This window comes from Dama dama, chromosome 18 (genome assembly GCF_033118175.1).
Source record: "Dama dama isolate Ldn47 chromosome 18, ASM3311817v1, whole genome shotgun sequence".
Classification (NCBI taxonomy): domain Eukaryota; kingdom Metazoa; phylum Chordata; class Mammalia; order Artiodactyla; family Cervidae; genus Dama; species Dama dama.
In genome coordinates, this window is record NC_083698.1 from 91,418,904 (window position 1) to 91,434,112 (window position 15,209).

At 50.0% G+C, this 15,209-nt stretch overlaps 1 protein-coding gene across 1 annotated transcript in view; it reads right to left on the bottom strand.

The window, feature by feature from the left end:
- The window catches only part of PLXNA4 (plexin A4), a 472,117-nt gene that overhangs the window by 84,735 nt on the left and 372,173 nt on the right, over window positions 1–15,209 (bottom strand). Inside the window, exons 7-9 of the mRNA XM_061165826.1 lie at window positions 14,999–15,152; window positions 13,671–13,770; window positions 11,168–11,282 (exon numbers count right to left, since the gene is read on the bottom strand). Coding sequence (XP_061021809.1) covers window positions 11,168–11,282; window positions 13,671–13,770; window positions 14,999–15,152 — 369 coding nt within the window. The remainder of the gene's footprint in view (window positions 1–11,167; window positions 11,283–13,670; window positions 13,771–14,998; window positions 15,153–15,209) is intronic.

Consider the following 15,209-nt stretch of genomic DNA (forward strand, 5'->3'; position numbering starts at 1 on the left):
TCCCTCTGATGGGGCAAGCCGCTGATTTGTGAGCACATTCGGGGATGGAGGAGGTGGATCACTGGGCCCCTTTTCACTGGGCAATCAGCTCTGTCCAGGGAGGGCTGGGGGCAGAAGGGGGTCAAGTAAGGAGCACGGTGCTCTGCCCAGCTGGGAGGTGGGTGCTAGCGTGTGGCTGGATTCTCAGGAGCTGGGTGGAAGAAAGCCTTGGCCTGAGCAGGAGTGAGGCCCTGGGTCAGGTGGGCTTTCCATCCCTAGATTCCTCCCAGCGTGATACTCTTTGGGGCAGGCCCACCAGACAGATGGCTCTGGGCAGGTCAATGGTCAAAGCGTGGCTCATATATCCTTCGTAAGGATGCTGCCCCACGGGCTCACTGCAGACTCTCAAGATCCCCCACCTCAGCCCTCTTCCCCAGTAAAGTAAGGCAAGAAAAAGGCCAAGGGAAGGCCTGAGACCTTGATGGGAGGGGTCCCAGGCAAGGAAGTGGCCTGGGGCCCTGATGGGCGGGGTCCCAGGCAATCAGGCACCTGCAAGCTGTGTCCCCTGGGTCTGAAAGCAAACATGAGCCCCTCAGTCACTGAAAACTGGAGGGAGAAGAGCTCTAGAGCCACTGAACTTCTGACAAGCCACGGAAGCCTGACCACATTACATGTCCATCCCCACTTGAGACTGAACTTCCTCATCTGTCAAGTGGGTGGAGTCCAAGGACCCATTTGGCTTTAACCAGTCCTGATTCCATGATTAGGGTGATCTCACCTCCATCCTTTCCCATGACCCTGTATCCTTGCCTTAGGGGAGCACCCCAGGCCCCATTAAAGGAAGCCCCTCCTCTCTTCCAGGGTATCCACGCCTTTAACCTGAAGAGAGGCCAGACAAGGAGCAGCAGACCCAGCTATCCACGTCTGAGTTTTCATCCAAAAGAACCAGAAGCAGGGTCTCCAAGGGATACTTGATACCCACACTCAAGGCAGCATCCTTCACAACGGCCAAAGTTGTGAAGGAAACAACGGAGATGCCATCGTAGATTAATGCATAAGCAAAATGTGATATAGATATGCAATGGAATATGATCCAGCCTTAAAAGGAAGGGAATTTAAACACACTCTAAGTCATGGGTGAATCTTGAAAGCATTCTGCCAAGTGAAACAAGCAGATCACTATGGACAAACACTACACGATTCCATTCTTATGACTACCCAGGGTAGTCACATGCATAGAGACAGAAGGTAGAACAGGAGTTTCAGGGGGAGTTAGTGTTTAATGGGTGCACAGTTTCAGTCGGGAAAGATGAATAAAGTTCTGGAGATGGATGGTGGTCATGGCTATACAACAATGAGAATGCACTTACCACTACTAAACTGTACACTTAAAACTGGCTAAGATAGCAAATTTTATGCTATGTGTATTTTGATCCAGTTTTAACTAAGTAAAACAGAGAGGAGTAGCAGGAGGGGAGAAGGGATGGAGCCTGAACCCTGCTTGTGGCCTTGAGGCTCAAGAGCATGTGGGTCTCCGGGACCTTGAGGTCCCACGTGGATCGAGGGTCTTAAAGGTCCATCCTGTGCCCTTACCTCTGCTGCCATCTCAGCCTCTCTGCTTGGGCAAGGTGAGAGCTCAGGACACAAGACAAATGATTTTGTGAAAGGATGAAGCTCGGGCTGGAGTGGGAGATGTGTGATGCTGGGGACTCAGGAGAGAAGACTGATGCCAAGTGGGGACTTGTGAGCCCGAGGGGTTGGGCCCATCCTGACTCCACTCTTTCCTCCTCCCCGAGACTGTGGTGGCGCTCCCTCTCAAAAGTGGCACAAGGCTGACCTTGCCCCCTGCTACTGTAAGGAGATCCAACCGCTCTATCCTAAAGGAAATCAGTCCTGAATATTCTTTGGAAGGACTGATACTGAAGCTGAAACTCCAATTTTTTGGTCACCTGATGCGAAGAACTGACTCATTGGAAAAGACCCTGATGTTGGGAATGATTGAAAGTGGGAGGAGAAGGGGACGGCAGAGGATGAGATAGTTGGGTGGCATCACTGACTCGAGGGACATGAGTTTGAGCAAGCTCCGGGAGTTGGTGATGGACAGGGAAGCCTGGCGTGCTGCAGTCCATGGGGTCGCAATTGGACACAACTTCATGACTGGACTGAACTGATACCCACATTTGCCCAAGGAGCTGCGTCTAGGGTTGTATTTGGACTAAGAGGAGTAGAGCTGGGATTTCTCATCCCCAAGTCCTACAGGAAAATACGGCAGCTCAAGAACAGTACAGCAAGGATGTCTGAATCTCAGAGTCCCCTCAGTCAACGCAAGGATCCCTTCTACTTCGCACAGGAGAAATCAAGGAGGGGAGAGGAAAAAATAACAGTTCAATGTCAGCAGATGCACTGGCAGCTAAAGAACTCAGATGCCGCCCTGCCATCCTTCCTCCTCTTAATGGAAGAGGCAAGTTCTCCCCGGCGGATAGGACCACCTTAGGATGGGGTGGTGGGTCAGAAAGATCCCCCAGAGAGGAGTTTAGGACTAGGGACCTTCGAAACCCTCCTGTGGTGAGCTGGATCCTCTCCTGGGGGCTGGACCCATTCTGGTCTGGGATGGAAGTTAAGCCTCTCTCTCTTCCCCTGTAAGATTCTCTCTGAGATTTGTTCTTTAATGAGTCCTGGTTGCCAGTGGCCCCATAAAGGCCTATTTTGCATATAAAAAGGTTGGCGGCTCTGAGACTAAGTTCATTAATTATAATTGGAGAGAGCCAGGGCTGGGCTGGGCCCATTTTCCTCTGGTGACGCTACTGTCTGACCACAGTGTCCCTCCTAATTGAAAGTAAAATGGCAATTTCTCCCCAGGCAACAAGGCATGGAGGGACCACTGCCGCCTGGCTGCCTCTTCCCCTCCCCTGCCCCAGACCCTGCCAAGCCTCGTGCTGAGATCCCAGGTACAGCACCACCTCTGAGTCTGCTCAGGGGAAATTTCAGAGCAACTTCCACGTTTCTCCATGAAACATTTCTCGGAGGCCCTGTTCCCCAGCACTTCAGCCACGGTCCTCACCTTTGAGCTTTCTCAACTAGAAAGAACCTGGTTTGGGAATCTTGTACAAGTGCAAGTCCGTCTTCCTCTTGCTAATTTCAGTCTTGAAAGGGCTCTGAACAGTGCATGGTTTCCCTACCAATGGGGATTAAAAACCCATCCCCACAGGGTCATTTGAGGGGAGTTCATGAACTACCATGTATAATACGTCTGGCACAGTGGAGCAAGTGCTCAAAAAAAAAAGAAAAAAAAAGTTGTTTTTTTCCTCATTCATCCCTCTCAGCTCAGGCTGCACCTGGTCTCTCAGCTACTCCCTTTTCCTAAGGCTCCTGCAACCCTGCTCCCACATCGCCTCTGTGTTCTTTTGTTCTCTTCCACAAACTCTCATCAATTCCCACGGTCCAGTCTACCCATCCCTTCTTGACTTCAGAGCCTGACAATTTCAACAGCTCCGAGTGCCCCTAACACAAGGCAGATGGGAAGAGAGGTCCCGGCTCTGATTACTGCTCATCTAAAGGCTGTCTGCTCTTCCAAAAGGTTCTGTGTGCTCTGAGAGAGGACCTCAGCCAGCCAACCACATGGCTTTGGATAAGTCCCCAAACCTGGGACTCCTCATCCATAAAATGAAGAGGCTGGTTTGCATTCAGTGAATTTTATGGTCCCAGTTCTATTATCAACCCAGTAGATGATCGGGGACACATCCTTATATCACCTTTCTGAGACTCAGTTTTCCCATCTCTAAAATGGGGGTAAACAATGCCTGTTCAAGTAGTTCACAGTGTGGTATTCAGAATATCGACCATTGCATGCTAGAAGGGGCAGGGGATTTTGTGGGGGAGGTTGGTCTCCTGGAAGGGCCATTTACCTACTAGGAGGGAAGTATTTTAATAACTGATATATTGAGAGTGAGATGGTTGGATGGCATCATTGACTCAATGGACATGAGTTTGAGCAAGCTCCAGGAGATAGCGAAGGACAGAGAAGCCTGGCATGCTGCAGTCCATGGAGCTGCAAAGAGTCAGACATGACTGAGTGACTGGACAAAAACAATATTGCAACCTGGCATAGTCATACAGGCAGACACAGCTCTGATAGGCAGCGTGTGATACTGTTACTCTAGCTCACACAATTAACACGGTGCAAGAAGTACAAGGCTTCACCCCACAACCCAGCGTTTCTATCACCTTACACACATTTTGCCATGTGCTATCTCGTTTCATAGCACATATGGTCACCCCCATATCCATTAGCAAGAAATTAAGAACACCAGTTACCTCACTCAGTCCCCACAATGACCATGGACAAGACACTCCCATCATCATCTTACTTTCATCTTCACATGATGACCAAACCCCCTTACAATTGAATTCCTTAAAAACATTCTGCCCTTCTTTTTCCAAAGAAGATATTTCTTTAAACAGTCATTTGAAAGGGCCAGCTCCTGGAGAGTAGAAAACACCTGCATTTAGCAAGATTATTTGGAGACTCATGCCTATGTTCGGAGAAGGCAATGGCACCCCACTCCAGTACTCTTGCCTAGAAAATCCCATGGATGGAGGAGCTTGGTGGGCTGCCGTCTATGGGGTCACACAGAGTCGGACACGACTGAAGCGACGTAGCAGCAGCAGTAGCAGCAGCATCATGGCTATATTAAGAGCCAGATTCCTGGGGAGGCTGTTTTGCCTGAGGCTACATTCTGCAGTCCTAAGAATAAGCTGAGGGTGGGGAGAAGGGTGCCTTGAAGTGCAAGAACATCTTTAATGTTTTAGCTTTCAGGAAGAGGCTCTGGTGGACTCCATGTCCACCATCTAGCCTTGTGTATGTTTTAGTTTCCACTTTTCCACTGAAATGCACACAGAAGTAAAGACAGCATGACCAGTTATGGGGCAGCGGCAACCCCAAGCTGACACATGAGGGCAAAAAACATGCCTTTCTGTCTACCATGTCCAGCATGTCATTGGCTGCTTTATACAGACATTTCATTGCCTATTTAAATAATTGAACAAGGACATAAAGATTGTTGCCCAGCTGGGAGAGGAAAATCTGCCTCCAGGACTGGTGGTGCCTGGGGAGGGGGTGGTGGTAGGCTGTGGATTTACAGCCCCTAGTGTGTTTACAAGATGAGGGCTCTAATTCTCTCGGTTGTTACTGCAAGACTGGGGGGATGTGATGTTCTGGGGGGGCAGGGGGAGCTGGGTGGGGGCAGCACAGAAGGGTAGCTAAGGAATAAGTAATTTGCAGGTCACCCCTCCCCCCATGTCACCTCAGCCGCCATCAATTGCAAAGCCAAGTCAGCCCCAGCCTCAACCCCCCAAATTTACACTCACCTTCTCAGACCCAGGGTGCCCAATACAAAAATGCAATGCACCATATATTTTCTTCACTGTTCCCCAAATTTATAATGCCATTAGCGTGATCTACGACGGGCCGGTTTATGGAGAGAGCCAAGTAATAATACAAAAAGGAAAGACCCATAACCTTAAGCAGGGGGAGGGGCAGATGAGATTGATGGAAAGTGCAGTTGAGTGGAGAAATGGCAACCCAGTAATAGAAACCTGCAGCGGGGGCAGGGGCACAAGGGGCCAGCGAGTTCTTGAGCTGGGTTTGGCTTTGTTTTCTCAAAGGAGGGTGAAAGGCATGACAAGGGTGGTTTCACTTCCTTGAGTTGGGTCTCAGGGATAGTTCCTTTGCAAAAAGGGGAGCAGAGTCACCGACAAGGTGACCTGAGTTCCTTCAAGTCCAGCTGGGGGACAGGCCCTTGGCCTACCTTATCTCTGGGCATGGGGTTTATTTTAGCAGCCTGTCCCAGGCCTGGACTTTCCCTGTCTTACTAGCTCTGCAGTCCCGGGGAGGACTGACCTTGGGATCTGCAGGTTTCCCAATACCTGTCCTGGCAATGGATTCATCTCAGTGCTACAGGGATGGTAGAGGACTTGGGGAAAGGCTTTCAAGCACAGCTTTGGAAATCAGATAGAATTCATTTTGCCTCTTCTGATCTCACAACGGTTCTCTGGAGAAAGGCTCTGGTTGAACTTCAGGAAGAGAGGGGCTGCAGGAAGCTCCTCTATGAGCCTGCTCATGGGGCGCTAGGTGAGCCTCACCTTCCTCGCAGAGCTCAGCCAGGCTGGAGCCCGAACAACATAGCACCAACTGCAGCTGACTCTCTTGTTCAGTTTAGACGAGAAATAACAGCAAAATAGTCCTTCGAGGATAAATTCTTCTCAATGAATTTGCTTTCCCACGGAAGTTTGCCTTTGTTCCCCAAGAATCACAGTTATTAAGTGCGTGGGCTTGATGAGGGGCTCTACTAGGGTCACCTAGCAGAGGATTCCAAAACCACTTGGAGACCAATGGGCCCTCCCCCTTGGTGAAGCCAAGAGCATGGCCTTGTTCATAGCTGCCCTGGTGAAAGGCCATTCCAGTGGGAAGCCAGTAGTCTCAGCTGATACTGGAAGAACAAGACTGAAAATTCTGCGATCCCACTTCAGCTTTCCCTCACCTTCCTCTTCCTACTCTTGTCGGTACCCGGGATCTGGCAGCTGATCTAAAGACCCAGGGTTGTTATCACAATGCCATCATTAGTTGAAACAAAATCATTCCTTGTAACTGGAATACAGTGACTATAAACGACATATGCTATTGGGCATTCTATTTCTAATAATTGTAATTACTGGAGAATACTTGCCATTAATATAATAACAACAATGATTGACCAGTTCTCTGTTCCAGACCAATAACTTCACCTGAATGCTCTCTTTGTTCAGGAAAAAAAAAAGAGGTAATTCAACATGCGTGGTGATAGTCAGTCAACAAAGCCAGTGTTGAAACTGGAAGACACCTGGATGAAAATCTTCTTAGGGATACAGGATGCTGCTGGGTCATAGAGGCTACCTGGCAGCCTCCTTCTTGGCTAACAAAAGGCCTCTGTCTACATCCCCACACTCAAAGGTGGAAAGCAAATGAAAACCTAGGGACTTCTAGAAGAATCGCTGTGCCTGAGTCTCCCCTTCATTCCCAGGGTGTGTTTGGGCCTAGGAGTTCAGGGTTGCTGCAGACCTGAGGCTATGTGAGCCCCTCGTTGGGCAGAACTGGGAGACCTAGGCCACACGTGGACACTCACCCGCTAAGGCCACTTCCTGGATGTGGGTTTCTCATTGATGTTCTCCAGATTATTTCCACTGATAATTACAGAACCTCAGCAATCACGTGGACCAGTGGTCCCATTTTACACATCTCTAAATACAGATCTACTGCTCTCCTGGGTGTGTGTGCTAGTTCTTTAGTCGTGTCTGACTCTTTGTGACCCCAAGGACTGTAGCTCTCCCAGCTTCTTTGTCCATGGGATTTTCCAGGCAAGAATACTGGAGTGGGTTGCCATGCCCTTCTCTAGGAGATCTTCCCAACCCAGGGCTCGAACCTGGGTCTCCCATTGCAGGCAGATTCTTTACCGTCTGAGCCACCATATAGTTTTATATACTGTTAAACCTCCCATATTGCTTTGTGTGTAGGAAATGCTCAGCGTGGGTAAGGCAGGATGAGAGGTGACCTGTGACAATGCTTCAGAGTACCACGCCATGAATAACCTCTTTCCCTGGCATGGAGACTGGGTTATTGTGTCTGGAGTCTTCCTCAAAATCACCATTCAAATGTGTAAATTTCTTTGTTACCCCTTATTCCTGTTACCAGCTCTTCTGAGAGACAAAAATATAGAAAACAAAACAATGACATTAAAAAAAAAAATCATCATATTTCCATTAGCAGCTAGGACATTTTTTTTTTTTAATCTCTGAGGATAATGACCTTCCTCTGCTGACCTAAAATGGCTCAAATCAGCCAATCGTCCATAGATATTTACTTATTTCTTTTCTTCTTGGTACAGTCTCCAGGAAGACGCTGTTACAACAACCACGATGAACTGGTGAACTCTGGCCTCTTTGTGTTGTATTCAAAATGGTCTGTTATTGATCTGGGTATAGTGCAACCTCCAAGTTTGGACCAGGAGGAGCACAGCTTTAAGGCTTCCCTCTCTTGAAATAAATAAGCATCCAAGAAAAAGAGAAACCAATGCTAATTCCATTCAGTGATGTGATAAGACAGGCATGGTGATTCCAAGTTACCTGGGAGCCTGTCACTGTGATGGCTTGCCATAACAATGGTGATTGGACTGCAGTGGGTTAGTCCTTCTCTTTGCTCCTCCGTCCATCACGCTCCTCCAGGCTTTTACTTCTTTCAAGGACCCTGGCACCACACCCTCTGAGGTTCCATGAATCCCCAGTGACCTTTGCCACAACCAGGTGCAGATGGGAGCTGTGCCTGGCTTGTGATCTGGGCACTTGAAAACATTATTCTTTCATGGAGAGCACTGAACGGCACTGGGAAACGTGGTGGGCTCTTGCTTTATTCTTTTCTGTTGTTACCCGCCCCACCCCCTCCTCTTTCTGAGTAGCAGATGCCAGCTCCTTTTACATATTTAAAAGAAAGGAACTTGGGACAGGAGGAGCAAACAAGACAAAAAAAGCAGAAATGTGAAAACCTCCTTCAAGGTAATTAAATGATTAGGGGCCTTTGAAATCCACCAGATAGCTCAATTGTCTCTGTTTTCATTTTATTCTCGGGCCTCTCTACATGCGAAATCCCTGCCAGATACACCAGTCTGGGAAGCCAAAGACAGTCTGAAAACCTCTTTGTCTCTGCTCCCATCAAGTTACTTGTAGGTTTCTGAGCAACATAAGAAGACGTGCTTCTGGGCTCTTAGCCCCTGGCTTGGTGGGTCAACCAGCCCTTCTTTTGCTCCTGACCTCACAATATAAGACAAAAGCCCAGGACTGAGGAGATGGTACAGCCTTTTTTCAGGGTCTTCATGCCAAGATGTGCCCCGTGGCTGTCAGACCCCTGTCTGTCTTATTAGCTTTAGCTCTACTTTCTCTTAGTTCAAGACAAGCAGAGAATGGAACCATAAAAATTAGACTCACATTCCTACTTAAAGCCAGGACATAACCTCTTTTCTTCCTTTCCCCATGAAGGGATGGTCTAGGTCTGGGGCTCTTCTCTGGATTATGAATTCAGAGCAGCCATTTCCAGCCATATACAGACCTGGTCGTAGAGGCAGAGGGTCATAGAGTGTCTAAAGACTTCCACAGCCTCTTTTTGTCCCGGTCTGAAACCTACAAGGGACTTGACCGAAGCAGAGCAAAAGAGGATTTCAGCCTCTGTCCAGCTTCCCACGCTGGAGTATCTGGCAGGGATTTCACGTGCGTAGAGGCCCAAGAATGAGACACAGACAAGAGAAAATTGAGCTATCTGATGGATTTCAAAAGCCCCTAATCATTTAATGACCTTGAAGAAAGTTTTCACATTTCTGCTTTTTTCTGTCTTCTTTGTCCCTTTGATCCCCCACCTAGCTGGGATCATCCCCTTACTTGACAACCTCACCATTCCTTGCCTTTCCCTCTACATGAACGGCTCTGCCCACTCTCTACCCAGAGAAGGCCTGCCTGACCAGCACATCCTGGGAAAATGGGATCCAGGGCTGGAAATTCCTCATCTCCAGGCACAGGTCAGTATTTTTCCTGGGTGAGGAGGGCCCAACGCAGCAGATGCTGGTGGTGAGAAGTTTCCCTGGTGGTTCAGTGATTGAGAGTCTGCTTCCCAACACAGGGGACGAGGGTTCGATCCTTGTTGGGGAACTTAGATCCCAATGCTTCTGGACAACTAAACCCGCATGCTGCAACTAGAGAGCCTGCATGCTGTAACTACTGAACCTGTGTGCTCTAGAGCCCATGCTCTGCAACAAGAGAAGCTTGTACATTGCAACGAAGACCCAGTGTAGCCAAAAGAAAAAGAAAAAGAAAAAAAAAAAAGACGCTAGCAGTGAGGTATCCTTTGTTCCTACCTTTCAGAGACAAGATAGCTTCCCTCCTGCCCTTAAGGCTTTGGCCTAAATTAGGGTTCCTGGTGGGGTGGGAATTTAGTGGGAAGGGGAGGGGGCACCATGATGGGCCTCTCTGTTCTCACCATGCCCTATCCATCCCCTAAAGAGCCCTCATGCTTTCTGTACCTGGAAAGGCCCTGCTCTCACAGCTATGGTTTGCCACATGGTCATGGCACTCATGTGGGTGTGTGAAGAGGGCTGGAAGGTACATCCATGACCTGGGGGTGGGGGCAATATCAGAGCCGATCTGAGTTCAGTGTTGGCTGAGAGAGTGCCCTGTCCCTGCATCCAGTGGGGTCTAACCAACATGATATAGATATCTCTTCTCCATCTTTCTATTCTAAACAACAGCATTCTAAACCACTCTGTTCAGAACTACTGACCCCATGGTTGGAGTCACATAGCACCATCATGTTTGAACAACATCAGACTTTTCCAAAGTGATTTTACACCCATTACCCTTGAGGTCTTTGCCCAAAAGTTTACCTTATCAGAGAGGAAACAACATAGGCATAGAGAATGTCTATTATGATGATGAAGATTTTTCAGGGATAAGACTAAAGATGAGGAAGGAATAGAAATGATGCCATGGTCATGGAGCCTGACTCTGCATCAGTGATTCACAGAGTGGACTGTGCAGCTGAATCACAGATGCACCCCAAGGGGCCATCAGCTGGTATGGGAGACTTTGCATCTCTACATGTTCCCAGATGATGCCAATGCTGCTAGTCTGGGGACCACACTTTGAGAACCACCACTCTGCAGGGGTGGAGGGTGGGGGAAGATTTACTGACCATCTTTTCATTCATATTCTCTCTTTTATTCAGTTTGACCTGTTTGATCTCAGCTAGGCTCTGTGGATAAGACTCCAAGGGAAAGCTGAGGACCCTACATACAATCCTGCTCTGTACAATTATTTCCAGGACACACACACACATCTCTGGAATTGTTTTGGAACTTACCTGATGTGTGGAGGGTCCTGCTGGCTGGAGTGACCTGGAATGCACTCCTGCCTGTAAGTGAACCCCCAGGACTGATCCAGAGTGGAGAACTTTGCGTGTTTACTGCTTTTGAGAAATGATCCTTTAAGAGGTGGGGTCGGGGAGTGAGGGGGTGATCCTCCTGGATTTGCCTGTTTCCTCTTTTTAAGGGGAAGCCTCCTTGTGTGTCCCTCGCTCACGGCAGGCCGCACTCATGGCTCTGGCTGTGGGACCTACCTCAGCCAGCTTCACCCGGCCTTCCTGGAAGGAGCAAGACTTGGGGTCATGGGTGCAGACGTGGCGGTATTTACACCAGTGGCAGCGATACGGACTCTCCACACAGGACAGGCACCTGGGCACAGAGAGGAAAAGGCACACATCACAGGACCTGTATGTACCCAAAGCAGGAAGCCTAAGGCTCTAGGGCCCAGCAAAACATGCTCTCGTAGTAGGAGAAGCCACCCTCAAACACTCAGGAAGAGCAGATCTGGTTAAAAACTCAGCCCCTTTCTCTCGAAGTCCTCAGGAAGTTGAGAGTCTCTGGCCTCCTCCCTTTTAGTCAGGTACTTGACAATCTGATCCCCCAGGACCTCATCAACCTCCCTCCATTTTTACAGGATGGCCCTCACATTGGCTGAATAGGGAAATAGTGAGGTTCTGGGGTTGAGGGGCTCATCCAGAGAACCCATCAGAATTAGGACAAACAGTGAACTTGAGTTTTAATCCCATGCGACTCCAGGGTCTTGGCTGGCATGGACCCACACTGGCAGAGGAAGGTCCTGAGGCTGCCCCCTCAGTACGGTGGGCTCTCGCAGAGTTGGCAACCCAACCTCTACTCATTACGCCAGGAAACACAAGGCAACTTGATAAAAGTGACTTCCTGTTTAAAACCCAACATGGTTCCCTTCTTCCAAAAGGTCAAACCTAAATGCCTTGCCATGCAGGCTAAGCCCTTTGTGGTCCAGGTCCACTGTCCCAGCACGTGTCTGGTGCTTCAGCCAAGAACAGGCTGTGCTGTCCCCAAGCTGTCCTTCTACCTGGAGTACCATTTCTTCGGCCTCACCATCTCCTCTTGCTTCTTTGACTGATGGAGAGTTGGTCTCACTGAAACCTTCATCCCATTCATCCCTTTGTTTCTGTCTCTGAGACAGCACTGATCTTGCTGTATTATATTTTACTTGTTCACTGTCCTGTTCATCTGCTAGCCCACTAGGCCATGATTCTTGCGGGGCGGGGAGGGGGGGTTAGGGATTGAATCTCTGCACATTATTAATTTCTAATCCTCCTTGTCTAATGAGTAACACACTGTCTTGCACATAGGAAGCTTAAAGTCATTTGATGGACTGAATGGAAACTTAGAATATGCTTTCATCTACTGACTTCACTTTCCTAGAGGGGCAAAAGGGGAGTAAGGGATTAGTTCACTAAGTGTAAAGCCATGGCAAGCTCTTTGGAAAGGAGGAGGAAGAGAATTCCAATTTGGCTGGGAGGAGTGATTGCCTGTTACATGGGGCTCCAAAGAGAGCCACACTCTGGACTCACAGCTGCCATAACCATAGCCCAGAGCCCCAGATATCTTTGGTGATGTAAACTAGCTTGTCCTCTATGGAGAAGGAAACAGAACATTATGTTAAAGCCAGCAAAGCTTTTTGAGATCAGGCTCTGTGGTTTTCAAACTGTGCTCTATGGAACGCTGGGAGTTCCATGGAGCTTTTCTGGAGACTATGTGAGATGTGAGGGATTCCTAGACAGAGGGGTTCCAGGTGCCCTTAACTCTCAACCATCTTCTACTTCCATTCAGTTTGTATCTTGGGCTTTCACACCTGATTTTAGTTGAAGAAAGTTTCTATGGTGAAAGAAAGGTTTGTACCTTCTCAGTATGGTCCAAATCCATCCTTTTAGAGAGGAAATGATAATATAATAACAGTAAAGTGCACAGTGCCTAAACAAAGGGCCAGATGTGGATCTAAGTGTTATCCTTGTATTAGCTTTTTTAGCTCTCACAGCCATCAGTGGGGGCTGGCAAGCAGTCAGCGATGTCCCAGCCAGTGGGACCAAGCCCCCGCCATGTCAGCTGTTAAGTATGCGGGTGACATCCCCAGGAGGAGAACTGCCGGTTCCCCATTTACAGAGGACACTGGGGCGCAGAATAGTTATGTGGACTAGCTGGCCTGATGCCACAGCCTGAGCCTCTGTCCTCCGTGGCTTCCCTCAGGAAGCAGATGCTCCAGTCAAACAGAGCCAGAGCTGGAGCCTGAGCAAGAGCCAGACCCCCGCCCCAGGCCAAAGCCTTCCTCTGACCCTTGCCAGCTGAGTCCTGACCCCTCTGCAGGGGAACTGTGCAAGCTGAGCGTTCAGGTGACTGGTGGGACCACCTGCCCACACACATGGGGCTTCCTCTCCCTCCCCAGGCTCCTCCTCTCACCCGGGGTGCTGGCTGCTCTGTTCTGCAGGTGAAAAGCACTCCCTCCTCAACAGATGGTGGAAGGTGAATCAGGTTAGACAGATTTATGCCAGAGAAGACGTATGGGCGAGGGACCTGGAGCTCCCCAGCTCACAGGCTCTCACTCTGCTCATTCTAGCCTCTTCCCATTAACCCTGTGGGTGCCAGAGGACGGAGGTGAAAGAGGTCACCTTACAGGGCCTTCAGATGGTAAGATGGAACAAGGGTGGGGCCTCCTATCCTTGGATGAGCTTTGACCCAGAAACAGGGAGTTGAGTGAGACTGGGGGACACTTACGAATTGTGGACGCTGCAGTTGTAGAAGACAAAGCTAGTGCTGGCGAAGGTCATGCCTGTCTCCTTCGACTTGAGCTGCAGCTGGACAACGTGGTGGTCCCCTGTGGGCAGAGCCGGCCATGAGGTCAGGTGGAGGGCCACGATCCCGCGTCACATCCCACTGAGAGTAACACACCGTGGGAAAGGGCAGCCCACTCCCCAGGGGTGGAATCAGCTGGGCCCAGTCTAGGGCAGAATAGAATAATCCGAGAACTGAATAGATGCAGACAGCAGTTCTAGCCTATTCCTCCTTCTTCACTCTAGTCCCAGCATCCATCTCTCACTTGCTCACCAGGCTCTTTCCTGTATACACACACACACACACACACACACACACACACACACACACACACACTGACAGGTATTCACATGTGCATTCACATGCATGATGTCCATGCAGGTGGCACAGAACTGTGAACACACACATTGACTAGCTACCAGGAGAAATGTGTAGACACTTGGCAATGTCGCCACAAACCACGCAAGTAGTTTTGCATGTACGTGAGTGCCCCACGAGCCCCTTCCACTTCTGTAAGGGGAGACTCTGACACCCCTTCCTCAGGTGGACTGGTGGCTCCACTCAGGCGGGCGTCCCTGGACTCCTCAGCTGGCGCCAGGAAGGAGCTGGGGCCCATGTTTAATTCACAGCCCTGACCCCAGGCCCCTTGTTCTGAGCCTTCCCCAAGAGCCTCATTAATCAATCAGCTCGGAACAAATCTGACAAGCCCAAATGGGAGGACCAACATGGAATAAGGCTGCCCAGGCCGGCCTGTGCCTCTCAGCGCTGGGCCTCTGTCCACTCTGTCCTTCCCATGGCAGCTGGCCATGAACAGGCAGCTCTGGGGAGGCTGGGCGGGTCGGGGATGGAGTGGACAGCAGTCAGGGTCAGAGACTCTGCAGTGCAGGCAGGAGGTAAGGAGCCAAAGGACCCCTGCACCCCACCGCTCCTCCCCTGCTTGTCCATGCCAGCCCTCCCACGCTGCAGCCAGATCTCTGAGCTGGCACACTCCGATGCTGTGCTGGCTGTTCCCTCCCTTGCCCTCGTGGCACTGCTCCTCACCCATGGTGAGGCTGACTCCTGGATGCTAACTGGGTTTCAATTCCAAAGGCAGTGGAGGGACTCCATCCCCCTCTTCTGGGAGCATCCCCACCAAGGTACACCCTTTCCTCCAACCCTCCCCTCCTGTGTGCTCCCCCTACTGCGACCCCCTGCATCTGTCCTGAGTTCTCGTGGTCCAGGCAGCAGGAGGAAGGACTTGCCACCCAGCTTTACCTCTGGGGACTGCTCACCATTCTCCGTGATGATCCGGGGCACCTCCTTGGCTGCCGGGGAGTAACACTGGATCTGATTGCCTATCACCAGCCCATCCATCTCTGACAGGTCCTCAAAGGTGCAGTTGACGCCAGCTGTCAGCTCCGGGACGTTGTATGTCTCCAGGACCAGCTGTGAACAGTCCAGCGTGGGGAGAGAGAAGGAGAGAGAAATGGGAGAAGAAATGGG